Source organism: Pithys albifrons, chromosome 11 (assembly GCF_047495875.1).
Source record: "Pithys albifrons albifrons isolate INPA30051 chromosome 11, PitAlb_v1, whole genome shotgun sequence".
Lineage (NCBI taxonomy): Eukaryota > Metazoa > Chordata > Aves > Passeriformes > Thamnophilidae > Pithys > Pithys albifrons.
Genome location: NC_092468.1, coordinates 12,703,976 through 12,718,430, shown reverse-complemented (window position 1 = coordinate 12,718,430; position 14,455 = coordinate 12,703,976). Strand labels below are relative to the sequence as shown.

The following is a 14,455-nucleotide window of genomic DNA, read 5'->3' as shown; positions in this document are numbered from 1 at the left end:
GAATAATTTTAAATATAGCACCCTTGTTCAGTTCTTGTTTGGTGATGTCTCAAGCCTATCATGTGATAGTATATTTGCCTTCTCTCTTTGAATGAGATACAGGAAAGTCATAAAGCCGTTTGATCTGATACTGTTCAGTGCATTTTTTGTTATAAACTGTGCCCTGAAAACATATTAATACATATTCCTTCTTTTCCTCCCTCAGATAAGCTACTAGTCTTTACTGTAGCAACTAAAGAAACTGATGGCTTTCACCGTTTCATGCGAACTGCAAAGCACTTCAACTACACAGTGGAGGTATTACATGTTTCATACCAAATAGTCCTACTGTACATGCTGTAAAAGAGAACCAGTAAAAAGTAGAAGAGTAACTGACCTTGCCCCAGCTTCTTTGTGTGGTGGGACAAAGTAAAACAATTTCAGAGCTTGGGGGAGGAAGGCCACTTGCTGCTATCCCTGTTGCTCATGAGCTGGTCCCTCTCTGAACCATGATGGGAGGGAGGAACGTCCAGTACCTTAGTAGCTGCTTTACAGATTTGTAGCTCTTGTGGTCAGCATCCTCAGTCACTCAGAGGTTCTGTCATGGTTTATCATATAGCCTTGTTTTTCAGTGTGCCTGATTTTGTTTGCATGAATGCTTCTGGAAGCTGTACTGCACTCAGAGGGCTTTGGATCTCTCTCCTTAAGCAAGGGTGGGTCACTGCTGTGAGGAAGGAGGGATGGTCACAACTGAAAATTTCACTGTGTGAACCTGTAATTCTCTGAGAAGACCATGCATTTCTGTAATTCTTGCCAGCCTTTTCTGCCTTGCTCCAAGCCTCCATATGTCATGTTCTTAGACTGACCTCTGCGTGACCTTGGGAAGAGGGAGGGCAATAACCTCATAAACTTTCCTCACAAATTGGTTCTGCCAAGAGAAAATCCAGGAATTTAGATCGTGTTAAGAAATTTTTCAGCTTACTTACCACAGTGCCTGCACTATAAATAAGAAATTATTCAGGCTTCTGAAATCTGACTTCTACCACTTAATCTGGAGGACTGAGAGAACCTTTCTGAATATGATGAAGCTGAACTAAAGCATCTGGGAAGCCTGAGCTCTGGATACATCTGTTAGCTTTGCAGATTTGTCCAAAACATCATGCAATGTAGTTCTTCCAGGCTTTATACTTTCCAAAAACATTATGTTCAAAACCCATAGAGAGTTTATATTTTTGGTTTTTTTGACATGTAATCTGTTATAGTGCTTGGCTAGGAAAGGGTCTTTTGTTTAGCTGATTTTTAGAAGTGAGCTGTATATTGGGGAACCTGTTCTTCCCTTTTTCCACAAAAGGAGTGGAGCTTGCAATTTCAATTAGTTATATCCTAATCCACCAAAGTCTCTTGAGCTTCTTATTCCTAATGTGGTTATATTGAATTTTAAAGGTCTCATTCAGAATGTTCTTCTTAATAGAAATTTTGGTACAGTTCTTGGCTTTTTGCTTTTTTCTTTTTAATTTCTGAAGGAGCCACATTGCAATAAATGGCAGTAGCAGGAAATTGTTCGATTCTTATTTGGTTAAGAAATGTTTCTCTCATGTTTTTGCAGTGATGTCATTGTGCTGAATGCTGCTTCAGACATGGAAAACTTATGATGCTGGAAATGCTGGTTTGCTATGCTTTAGTGTGTTGCTTCTGCTTTGACATCTGTTTTCAATAAGGATCTGCTTTAAAAAAGCCTCATGACTTTGGGTACTAGCAAAAAGTACCTTTTTTTTTTCCTATTCCAGGTCCTTGGAAAAGGTGAAGAGTGGAAAGGTGGTGAGCTGCCTAACTCTATTGGTGGAGGGCAGAAAGTTCGACTGCTGAAAGAAGGCATGGAAAGCTATGCTGATCAAGAGGACTTGGTTGTGTTATTTGTTGAATGGTGAGCAAACCTGACTTTTTTTATTTCAGCCTAGGTAGACGTTCAGAAGTGTGATGTGCTGGAATTTGCATGCTGCTTTGCTGTGCTGTTTTGAGAGAGTTTGCTTCCATTTTTCTTCATTCATAAAAATAGTAGATTGCTTTTGGAGCAATCATTACTTTTTTAACAGATTTACAGATGTAAGAGTTGTTCATAGTTCTGCTGCCTCAAGGGGGTAAAAAAATGTTATTGGGAGCTGACAGGCTTTTAGGCAAGTGTTTGTTCTCTCCTTGTTCAGCTGTGGTGAGAGCAGGAAGTGGCTGCAGGCTGGGAGTGTGGATGGGAGGGGGAGCAAAAGCAGCTCCAGAAATAAAGTGGCCAGTAGGGACCAGAGGCGTAATCTTGTTCCATGAAGTTACAGTGATAAGCTGGAAGCTGGAAAATGGGCTTCTGAGGAAAGCATTTACATGTTAGAGAACTGAGACAAGAGACTTGGTGCCAGATGTACCCCTGGTGCCTGTGCTGTCTGTGTGAAGGGAGGATGGAGAGACAGTGCGGCTGTCTGGACGTGCCAGATTACAGCTCATGGCACAGCTATGCCTGAATGTCCTCCCTGGAGGCCAGATAGATTTCTCCCTGTCACAGAAAATACAGAGCTCAAACATGGTCAAATCACACTTTTTCCATTGCTTTCCTCTGCTTTTATTTCTCCTCCTTCTCTTCTTATTTTACTCCTGTGACAACAGCATGATCAGAGTGGCTAAGAATCCAACTTACAGGAGCCCTTCCACACTAAAGTTAACCAGAGCAGGGTCATAGCTCTAAAATCATCTCCGCAAGGAAGGCACAGGACCAAGTTTTGTATCAGGGACAAGAAGCTCCACTTGTGGACAGGCAGCCTTGGAGAGGTTGCTGAGTGCAGGCTTGGAGAGGTGCATGCCTGGATTCACACTGCTGTTCGCAAGTCATGTTGGAATGTCTGTTCCAGAATTGTCTTTCAGCTTTTAACCTGTTCTATTTATTTATTTATTAAAATTTGACAGCAGAAGAATTTTAGGGACGCTTTTTCAAGGCACAGTTTTGGCAGGATTTGTACAGCACACATCATCACAAGACAGAAAGTGACTGGACAATGACATTTTATGGAAAGTTAATTTGTTGTTTTGCTGAAGTTAACACTTCCGGAAGGTTAGAGTAGCCTGTTAGCTGTTAGCAAGTTCAAAGATATTACTCAGTTTTCTGTTCTAATTTTACCTCTTGTGATGAGTTGAAGATAGACCAAGAAAGCCAAAAATATAAATCATCTTCAACAATTTATAAGTAAGCATTATAAGGGAAGTTTATTATGCTAAATTTTTTTTTTGTATGCTTACTTGGCTGTAAAAGTAACATACTTTGGAGGTAGGTATTCAGGTTTTTTGAATCATTTTTCTTCTGATCAATTTTGCATTTGCTACGTGGAAAAAGGATCTTTCTAAAAGTAAATATATTACATGTTTGTTCATAGCATTGTCCTACTAATCATATAATAACTGAAACTTTTAAATATTGATGTGAAAGATTTTTTTCTTTACTAAAGCTCAGGTGAATCAAACATTTCCCCAGTGTTTTCAACCGATATTGAATTTCTTATCCTGATTCATCACTCTTTTCATCCTATATGGTAAAATATACAAATTTATCAGATTGCTATCAGAATATAGCTCAAATTCTTCTCCATCATAATTTATTCTCTTGAGGGGCTGACTGTCTGCTGGCATGAATGAGAGAGTACAGAGAACCATGTGTGTCAAAGTGCAGAGGCCATAATCTTTTTTGCCATGAAAAATTACAGGATTTAAGGTCTCCCAAGTTCTTGAGGTCTGTAATCCTAAGTATGTATTTATTTAAAGCTGATGGAACTGATTCCACATAGGAATAAAACATAGTTTTCTGCTTCTAGCATTGTATTTTAATTTTAATGAGCTTTTTCATTTCCAGAAAGCCTGGTTTGCCTTTTGAAAGTTGATCAGTGTAGCAGTAAGTTTGGAAAAGACAAATGTCATGAACTTCCTTTCTTCTTCAAGTGTTTCCTATTATATTCATTGTGAAGCATTTGGAATATTAATCTTGGGGGTGGGGAAAGGAAATGTCTGGTTTGCTTACTGTAACTAGGCAAATAATTTCTAGGGAACTGTTTACTTAAACTTTTCTTAATTTTTGTGGGTTTGTTTTGTTTGGTTGGTTTTTTAGCAGTTTTTTAAATGACTCAAAATTCTGAAAATAGTTTGAGTTTCTTCTGTGGATAGCTCATGTCTAGGTGTAGATAGCAAAATGCCTGGAACACTATTTAAATGAGGCTTCTTTTTGCTCAAGCTAACTACTGGTTTATTTTGGACCATTTCAGATTGAACTGGCTAATGGACAGTATAGACTGGATAAACTGGATGATGCGGTGACTGTTCATCCAGAACTCCCACAGCCATCTCTTTGTTTCATGAAAGAGTTTTGAAGCATCTCAGTTTGTTGTTTGTTTTGGTGTGTTTTTTTTTTTTTTTTGTTTGGTTGATTTTTTTTTTAAGACTTGTCAGAAACCTAGGGATAATTGTATTTTCTACGTGTCACAAAATGTTTAAGTTGTGATCCTGTTGGGGATACAGTATAAATGACAGAATAGTTGTGTGGCTGCACAGTGCAGCCAAGATGAGATACAGGACCTGAATTGCTAGTCACTAGTAGGCCCTCTCTGACTTGTATTTTGAGCTCTTAACCAGCAGCTCCAATAGTAACAGGTTCTCATTCTGAAAGTTGTGAATGCAAAAATTGCCTGGTCAGTCTTAGGGGACCTGAATCACTGTTGCTGTTTCCCATATTGCTGGGTGCATAGCCAGGATGCTTTGCTGCTGCAAAAGAGGAGGAGGGATGAGTGGATTCCAGGCAAGCAACTGCCATCTGGGAGCTTCAGGAAATGGGATTGGGTTGTGGAAACTTTCTAGGCTTTTTTTCTGGGTTTTTTTTTTTGGTGTCTTCCTTTCAACTTAATTGGAAGGATTTATGAAGAGTGAATAAAAGAATATCTTTGCTTTTCCTGCTTTCCAAGGAAGTCTGCTTTTTCCTGGATGTATCCATATTCTGTCTTGCCTGTCAAATTTTGAAGTCCTGTTTAGAGTAAGTGATGTGCATCACCCTTAATAACAGTATAAACTGTCAAGGATGGTCCTGGGACCTATTTTATGATGGTCTTAGTGATGCAGACCTGAGGCATATTCTCCCTTAGAGTAGCAGTTGAGTGCTGGATAGGCCGAATGCAATCTGACATCGCAGGTAAACAAGACAAACAATACGTTTATAGGTTTTCTGTTGACTCCAGAAGTTTCCCTATTGCTGGGGGAGAAAAGTGGGAGCCTCGTAAATCAGCAGATGGAGATACTGGCCGCAAGAGGTGGAAGGCTGGTGGAGGTCCTGCCCAGGAACAGGTGTGGTGGCAGTAACTCACCTCTTGATAAAACACATGGCCTTGAACATTAATAGAAAATGTAGGTTCATGTTGGATTAATACTCTTGCATAATATCCATTGCAGTTTAGCAGCTCAGTACTGTGCTTTGGATTATAAACTGTGCTGTATTAAGCAGTCTATCCCTTTCACAAACAGAGCCTGTGGCTGGCCCAGCATGTTGCTCAACTTTGGCTTTCTTTTATAGAATGACAGTCCGTGGAAGCAATGTTCCAGGGCTGTTTGGTTCCTTCCTGCAGCTGTACGTCATAGCAGCAGCAGCACTAACCTGATCAAAGAGGAGAAGCACAGCCTGCCATAAGCTATTAAGTTGAAGCCACAGACAAATCTCTTTTTGTCTGCTTTCAACTTGTCTCCTGTTTCTTGCATGTTCTACAGGCTCACTCTGGCATTCAATCAGGCTACAGAAATTGAATGGTAAAGGGAGTGAAGTGTATTCCTGTATATTTGGGCAGAAACAGACATTTTTTGCAAAACTGGAGAAACTCCAAAGCATACAATATTTCTTTCCTGCATTCTTCTGCCAGTTACAGAAAAATATAAGTGAGAGTTTTCAGAAACCCACTTACTTATATAGACTACATAACACACTTCCTCTCTAGGGTTCATATTTTGCTTTGTGGTGAAAAACCAGCAGTTGTTCCTTCTCTTATGCCAATTTCATGAAATCCTCTTTGAAGAAAAGATATCTTGAATAATTTCATAACTGTAATAAAGGAGTAAGTACCATGTTAGTAAGGCTTGATCTGTTGATATTATTACTGAGTAATGCATTTCAATGCAGAAAGTTCTGTGCACTGCAAGGTAAAAGCTATTGCAGCTAAAAGGCTTTGCAAGAAAAAAAGCCTTGGTAAAGGTTAGACCTTGATTTTTGGCACTGTACCATTCCTTTGCCCATTATCAAGGCTGATGATTTTCAATCACTATGGTACATGTGTGGAATAAGAATATACCTGTATTCAGATGAGGAAACTGTGAGACTGAGATGCTGCCATTACATTAAAATATTGTGCTGCTTCAGCCATAGACTAATCTCTGACATGATTCTAATTTTCCTGTGTCATTCTTCATGCCATATAAAGTGAACCTCGAAGTGGGAGGCACTGGCACAAGTTACCCAAAGAAATTGTGGATGCTCCATCTCTGGCAGAGTTCCAGGACAGGCTGGATGGGTCTTTGAGCACACTGGTCTAGTGGCATCCCTGCCTGTGGTGGGGGGATTGAAAATAGATGATCTTTAAGGTCCCTTCCAACCCAAACCATTCTATGAATGATGCTTTTATGTGTGGATCTCAAGTACAAAAAAACTTCCCTTATACTGTGAATGTTTTAATAATTTGTATGTGTTTTGAGGTTATGGTTTGGTTTCTCTGTGTGGTTTTGTCTATTTGGCTTGGTTGGCTGTGCTCTGCCCCTCCTCTCCATGCCACTGATTCAGATATGGTTCAACAACAAGAAACCACTAAGCTTGCGATACCACATTCTTACATGACCTTTGTCAAACCCATGCAGATTTCTTTCTGTTTTGGGGTAGTGTTGACTTTTGGCTGTGGGTAACTGCTGAAGGTGAGCCCTCCACCTTTAGGTCTTTGTGCTCAGCAAGAACTGAGACTCAAATCTGATCAACACACACAGGCAGGTGAAGCTTTTCATTAATAGATGTGACCTATAGGGTGTTTTAAGGTCTTTGGCACATTAAAGAGGTTGAGGGTGAAATCTGTGTATTGTCAGGATGCAACACAGTTTATGTGCAACTAGAGTTTATTGAGATCTAAGTATGTTCTTGATAGTACTTTTCTGAAGAGTCAGTGCAATTGTGTTTTGGAACAAGATCACTTAGAGCTTTCTGGTGACAGGGGCTAAATAATCTTTCAGTCTTGTTCTTTCATCTGTTTTGATTTTTTTATTTGCTGTTCTTAAATATAAACAGTTTTCTAAAAGGAAAATTTTTTTTTTACTCAAAATATTTGAAATAGGAAAATCATTTTCAGGTAGACGAAACATGAAGAAAAAAAGGATGTTCAAAATGTGGAAGTTTAAAAAGCAGAGAGGTAACTGTACTGGATAAATAATGCTGATTGAAATTTTACTCCTAGAACGGTATAGAATTTTTACATGGTTGTAAAACATAATTTAATTGAGTAATTTTTCAGAATAAAAGGGCTGTTTGATTTTTTGAAATTCAAAGGTCCAATGATTTTTTTGTTTTGAACACAAAAGCATTAAAATTAAACTAATCTGATGGTTGTATTTTCTTTACTTTCCAGCTATGATGTTATCTTTGCAGGGGGCCCTGAAGAACTGCTAAAGAAATTTAAGGAAACTAATCATAAGGTGGTATTTGCAGCAGATGGACTAGTTTGGCCAGATAAAAGGCTAGCTGACAAGTATCCTGTTGTCCGGAGTGGAAAACGATTCCTGAACTCAGGAGGCAAGTGTGATCCTCTTGTGAACACATTAAACTCTTGAACTTAAACATGACTGACTTCTGTTATCTGTTTTATGTATTTGTATGTGGAACTGTTCCTGAATTCCCCAAGTATAAAGTTGAGGACTGGGATTTGCTGTCCTCTTCTTCCTCTCTCCTCCCGACTTGAATAGCTGCTCTTCTGTGCTCAAGCATAGTTTTCATTCTCATTTGCATAGAGTTTGTTTGGTAATAATTTCTAAATAGCAGATAAATAAAGTAACAGCATAGCAAGGAACTTTGCATTGCAATGCAATGCTGTGCAGGGATGACCCAATTGCTTCAGAAACAATGGAGTGTTACAAGCCCAATCAAATCAGCACATGTAATTTATAGGTACAATTTAGCTGGGTCACAGAATTTCCTGACTTGGCTGCCTTGCTCTTGTGGATCTCTGCATCCAGGGTAGATGTGCTGGTAGCTCTGCCCAGCCTGTCAGCATGACTTACATAGTTCATTCCAAAAGAAGTTGCTGTTACTCCTATTAATCTCAATGGCAGGTTAAATCTGGAATCCTCCTTTTATTGCCAGATTTGGTAATAATTTTGCCATTGATTAATGTGTGCACTGATACTCCGTGACTCAGAGCACATTATGTCACTTCTAGGTATGTGGTGTTGTGCAGTGTGCAAATCTGGGAGTGTCCCTGTTTCTTTCCCTGCTCCTTTACCTCCTCCATCTGTCCTATTTATTTTTTTATTTTTTTATCTATTTTGTCTGAAAAATAATGTATATTGGTTTTGAGTTGTATTTTTGGCAGTATTATATTCAGGCATCTGCCAGTAAGAATTGATTGATGAAAATCAAAGTTTTTCCACTTTTTTTACCATTTTTCCTTCTTGGGAAAAGTGGTAGTTAATCTCATGCTTTGGTGTTCTGAGGGCCATCCTAAACAGATCTGTTTTATTTTTTCCCTTAAAATACCATTACTATAAAAATAACCATTAATTATGAACTCTTTCAAACAGAATTGTTACATAACACTGTAACAGAACTGAATTCTGAGCCAAGTTGTATGAGTTTCATACTTTTCCTTTGCTGGCACCAGTCAGAATGAAGTCCCTGACTGGTGAACAGCATTGGCAGGGTAGTGCTTTTTATGGAAATAACCTTTGTGTGTGACATTGCAGGATTTATTGGTTATGCTCCATATATAAATCGTATTGTGCAGCAATGGAATCTGCAGGATAATGATGATGACCAACTGTTTTACACCAAAATCTATGTCGACCCATTGGCAAGGGTAGGTAGTGAGGCTTTCTCATTTCTTTCTGCTTGAAGTAACATTCTACTCCTCATAAAACACCAGGAGAGAAAAAGAAAAGGAATGCTGTCTCTTTATTCTAGAGTGCCATATTGAAAGTTGTGTTTGTTCTCCTGAGGTTCCTACTGCAGTAATGATGAACAGGCTTCCAAAGGGTCATGACTTGATATATTCTTTCAGGCTGTCTTCAGATCCAGGCAGGTTGTGCTTCATTGTTAGAAATAATAGCTCTGAGGTATATGATCAGACACATTCATCTCATGAGGGTCCCATGTACTTGGCAGTTTGATAGTCAGAGAATGTGGCATTTTTCCAGGGTGTCACTGAACTACTTGCTGATCCAGTGTTTTATATTTTGGCTTGCTGCCATTTCAGATCCTGCCTTCAGCTTTTTGTGCAAATATGTTCAATAAAGCTGCATCGTAAATTTTTGGTGAAGACCTCTTTGTGCCCTAGCTTAACAAAGTTCTCTGCTGAGTAGGAGCATTAAAGCATGATAGATGTCAGAAGCATGTCCCTGATGCTGGAAAAAGAGGGCTAAGGCAAGTTAACAATGTAATGATGCAAGAAGAGTTGTAAAAGTTGATAAAGCAGAATTTTGAGAATTATTTTGATAATTTGTGTGCTTAAGGCAGATGCAAAGGTTTTGAAATATATACATGTTATTTCTGGCATAACTTAATGGAAAATCATGTCTGTTTGGATACAGGTTCAGAAATAGAATAGAATATTTCTGTTGGCAGGGACCTACAGTGATCATCTAGCCCAACTGGCTGACCAGTATGGGACTGACCAAAAGCTAAAGCATGTTGTTTAAGGGCATTGTGCAAATGCTGCTCAAGCACTTGACAGACTGGAGGCATTGACAACCTCTGCTGGGAGCCTGATCCAGAGTTTGACAACCCTCTTCATAATGAAAGGCTTTCTAATGTCCAGTCTGAAACTCCTCTGGTGCAGCTTTGAACCATTCTCAACAGCTCAGCATGTCTCTCTCCATTTCCCCTCCTCAGGAAGCCATAGAGAGCAGTGAGGTGGCCCCTCAGCCACTTCCTCCTAACGAGACAAACCCAAAGTCCTCAGCTGCTCCACATAGGATGTTCCTTCCAGCTTTTAATGTTTGAACTGATTTCATGAAAGTGAAGTTGGATGCCAGGTACACAATTCAAAAGACAGGGTGTAGAGACATTAAAGCTGACTCTGCACCAAAGGCAGAAGGAATATAATTCATTGTCTAAACAGATTGTCTTCTGCACAAAAGTGTGTATCTCTGTGCAGGGCACTACTGCACAGTGATTCAAAACATCTCCATGGTGCTTATTATACATTACCACTGCTGCTTTGTATAATACCCACTGCTGTAGATTTTGTAAGAAAATTTTAGAAAACCAAAACAAAGTATGCTATTTGTGTTAGGGTTTTTAAGTGTGATTTAGTTATCTTCTTTGATCAATGTTTTTAAAATGACAAAACATGGTACTCAAAGTAAGAATCTAGGTAGGATTAATAATATAACATTAGGAATGTGTTTTAAAACCACTAGTGTTTTCTATTCTGTCATGATAAAGTCTTGGCCAAGATTTGCTAATTTTCGTAGGACACAATTTTCTTTGGCATATACTGCAAAACTGCAATTTCTTTGGAGAGTTATGACCTTTATCCTTCATATTTAAAGTTTCTGCATCTGTAAAGCTGATTTTTTTACAGCTGCACAACTCTGGAATACAGAAAAATTTAACAATATAAAATGAAGAATTACACTCAAGAGCTGAACACGTAGTGTTTTCCCTGATTACTTGCTGCCACTCTGGTATGATTGCAACATTACTGTAAAATATTGGCTTTTAGAATGCCTCAACATCTTTGGTACTTTTATTTCAGGAACACAGTAACATTACTTTGGACCACAAATGTACAATTTTCCAGACCCTAAATGGAGCCGTTGGTAAGTGTATGATTTACACATTGTGTGTTTTATTAACTGTTATTAACACTTTCTTTGCTTAACCATGAATGTAGTTCCCTAAACATATGCTTGTTTTGAAGAAATACTTGGATGGGTAGACCTGATTAAAGATTAGTTACAGCTCTTTTGGGTTGAATAATAATTGATTTTTCCCATTGATAAAATATTTGATTTAAAATAAAAATAATTTTTAATAAGTTAGCAGTAAATGCAGAGTTGTGAATAATTTTTCCGTCTGCCTTTCACAAACTTAGTTACAGGGGTCAGATTGGTAATTAAAATTGCATTTTTGATGTTCTCAAGCAAATGGGTATACATAATGAAATACAATACAGAATAATGTAGAATTTCCTTTATTTAACTGTCATTAATTTAAATGGAAAAATGCATCTGTGCAAACTTCCTTTCTTACATTTAACCTTCAATTATGGAACAATTTTTTATAGTCAGATCATATCTGAAATAACTATGATTTCTCTAGCATTTGCATTTAATTAGAATTATTTCTAAAGCAGATTTTATTTCAATACTAAAGGCTGCTGATAACAAATTCTGAAGTTTTATGTCACTTTCTGTAGCATAAAGAGCTTGCAATTCAAAATCTAGTTAAATAAAATTAACGAAAGCTTCCAAATAACACTGACAATGATAGCAACAGCAATGTATATTGTATCAGCAAGGACCTAAAGAACTCTGAAATTTTATCTTTTATTTATGATCTTATTACTGTACAACTTTGACTTGCAGATGAAGTCCTTTTGAAATTTGAAGAAGGAAAAGTAAGAGCAAGGAATTCATTGTATGACACACTACCAGTCACCATTCATGGAAATGGTCCAACTAAAGTGAGTGGCAGTTTGTTTTTCTTTTCTTGCAAAACCAAAATTTTAATAGAAGCAAAAAAAAAAAAAGTGGTAGAAGAGTCTGAAACATAGTACACCACAACTGCACATTTCCATTTTATGTTATTAGGAATTGCAAGGATAAAAACCCCATTGTAATAGCTCTCTCAATCATGTTACTCTGCTGTCACTGTGACTTGATACTGCTGCTGAAACAACTAGTTCTGCTCCCAAATTCATTGTAGCATGGAATATTAGGAGCAAGTAAGCTTATGTTAATTCAGTCACTAAGAAAAAGCAGTTCTTGAAGCTAGTGATGAATGGCTATCTGGTTATTAAATTGTAATCAGAAAAATAGGTTTTCAGGGAGAGGATGATATAACCAAGTGACGGGCTGGGATACAAAACAATAATACATCTGTTCCTATGGTAGACCTGGGTATGTGTATACAGATGTAGTAAAAAATATATTGTGTATAGACAAAAATAAAATCTGTATCTATGTGTAAGTATGTGTGTATATGTACACACATGTAGCTGGATTTTCTTTTTGTCTTCAGTGTCATTGATCACTCCTACAATGTGCCCATGGCTCATGAGCTTTCAGTTCATGTCTGCCCTGTGAAATAGCTGTTGTGACAGATTCTGTTCATGTGTAAGGATTCAGTGGTCCAGAGAACCTTGCACAGTTCCGCTGAGAGAAATGGCTGCATCTTAGTGATAGAGCAGTTGCATTTTTTTGTTCTATGTCAACAAAGTTTAAAGGTGTGTCATTTAGAGGACAGTGGTGGCTGAAGGATTTAGCATGGCTACTTTCTAAGTTCTACTGAATAAATGTTCCTTATTTTCAGAAAAATGCCTTTCAGGATAATTAAGTAAAGTTTGAAACTCATTAATATCCCAGAGATTGCTGCTCCATAGTTTTTGCCTTGTATTTCATTTTTGTAATTAGAGAATATAACAGTGCCTTTTTCAGTCTGGCTTATAATTACTCACTAGTGGTGAAATATATGACCAATTTCTTCCATATTGCTACAGTTATTTTTGCCTCAAATCCCAAGTTATCTGTCGTCACTGGCTTTGCTGACACATTGACAATGAAAAGTTCTGTATTTTACAGGTGGGCACAAAGTTTAGGATGGAACTTCTTGTACTGATCCATGAGTTATGCTACATTAAACAAAAAAACCTCTGCATGTAGTGAGGTAGCTTTAAAAACAAAGAGGAAACTCTTGCTATGTATCACTTTGCCAATGTGGTTAGATTCTTCTGTTTTAAACTTAGAATAAAGTTGAGAGGACAATAGTATACTAGGACTGGAAAAAGTTTTCATGAGATAGTAAATAAACTAGCATGAAAGGAATTCCCAGAATTAACTCCAAACAGTTAAAAGCTTTTTATTTACAAGATAATTATGCTTTGTATTTAATCTCTCCAATTTTCAGGTTAGTAAATAGCATTGGTTAGAGACACTTTTTGAAATGGATACCAAGTTATCCTCATGTTCGGACTTCTAATACTTTTGTTTTTTACCTCAAGTGCAACGTCATTTTTATCAAATACTCCTTTTTGTAGACTTTATGATACATGTCTAATCTCTGTTTTGTAAATAAAAAGAAAAAGTTTTTACCAGCTATTTTTGTATGTTTGTTTCTTGCCAGTTGCCTCTAGTTACAAGAGATTGAACAAATAAGCCTGAATTGTTTAAAAGAACAGATGACCATTTGTCTGAATGTTTCATTAATCTACATTGTTCATTTATTTACCAGATTCACTTAAATTATTTGGGAAACTATATCCCTAATGCTTGGACACGGGAAACTGGTTGCAATGTCTGTGATTTAGACTTACTAGACCTGTCAACGGTAACGGTAAGAATACCCTTTACTGGAACAACCCCCTTTTGAATACAGTTGATAGGTGTATAGCAATTTCTGAAGCAAAGTGGCTTGTTGTGCAATATTATGTTTTGAAGACAAATCAGGACTTTTTTTTCAGGTACATGGAACTCTAAAGATGAAATTTTAAATTACTGGAATTATCAGTACTTTTAGAAATATTTGTATGCATAGGTCTTAATATAGGCTTGCCCAATGTTACTGAAGATGATCCCATCCCTAAACGCCTTCCAGATCATTACCTCTATTCACTGAGGGTGAATCAGTAATTTTTCAACCATGCAAGGTTCAAGTGAATAATTAGAATTTTGGAGGAGGAAGAAAAACTCTTTAGATATTTCAGATTTTTAGTAACAGACCTACAAACCACTCAATATGCATCAGTTAAACAATTTCTATTACAAATAGAGTTTAATACTTAACTAACATGGTTACAATTCATATTTTCTGAGATACAGTCAAAACTGCCTTACTGTGTAAAGGACAATACAGATATCTGTATTGTATAAGCAAATGTGTTTCTGTAGAAGAAATCTGATGTAATTGAGACTGGATTTCAGTGCAGTCTTCAGAATTCTTGTAGGACAAACATAAACATGTCATGCATGTATATCTGATATTTGGTAAATTTGTATCTTTGTCTCA

General features: G+C 37.4%; 1 protein-coding gene across 2 annotated transcripts in view; it reads left to right on the top strand.

Annotated features, from left to right (window-relative positions):
- PLOD2 (procollagen-lysine,2-oxoglutarate 5-dioxygenase 2) overlaps nt 1–14,455 on the top strand; it is a 49,435-nt gene that overhangs the window by 14,869 nt on the left and 20,111 nt on the right. For both annotated transcript variants that reach the window (XM_071566373.1, XM_071566372.1), the window contains exons 2-8: nt 206–297; nt 1,767–1,903; nt 7,644–7,807; nt 8,974–9,086; nt 10,986–11,049; nt 11,818–11,915; nt 13,682–13,783. In XM_071566373.1, the coding sequence (XP_071422474.1) occupies nt 206–297; nt 1,767–1,903; nt 7,644–7,807; nt 8,974–9,086; nt 10,986–11,049; nt 11,818–11,915; nt 13,682–13,783 (770 nt within the window). The remainder of the gene's footprint in view (nt 1–205; nt 298–1,766; nt 1,904–7,643; nt 7,808–8,973; nt 9,087–10,985; nt 11,050–11,817; nt 11,916–13,681; nt 13,784–14,455) is intronic.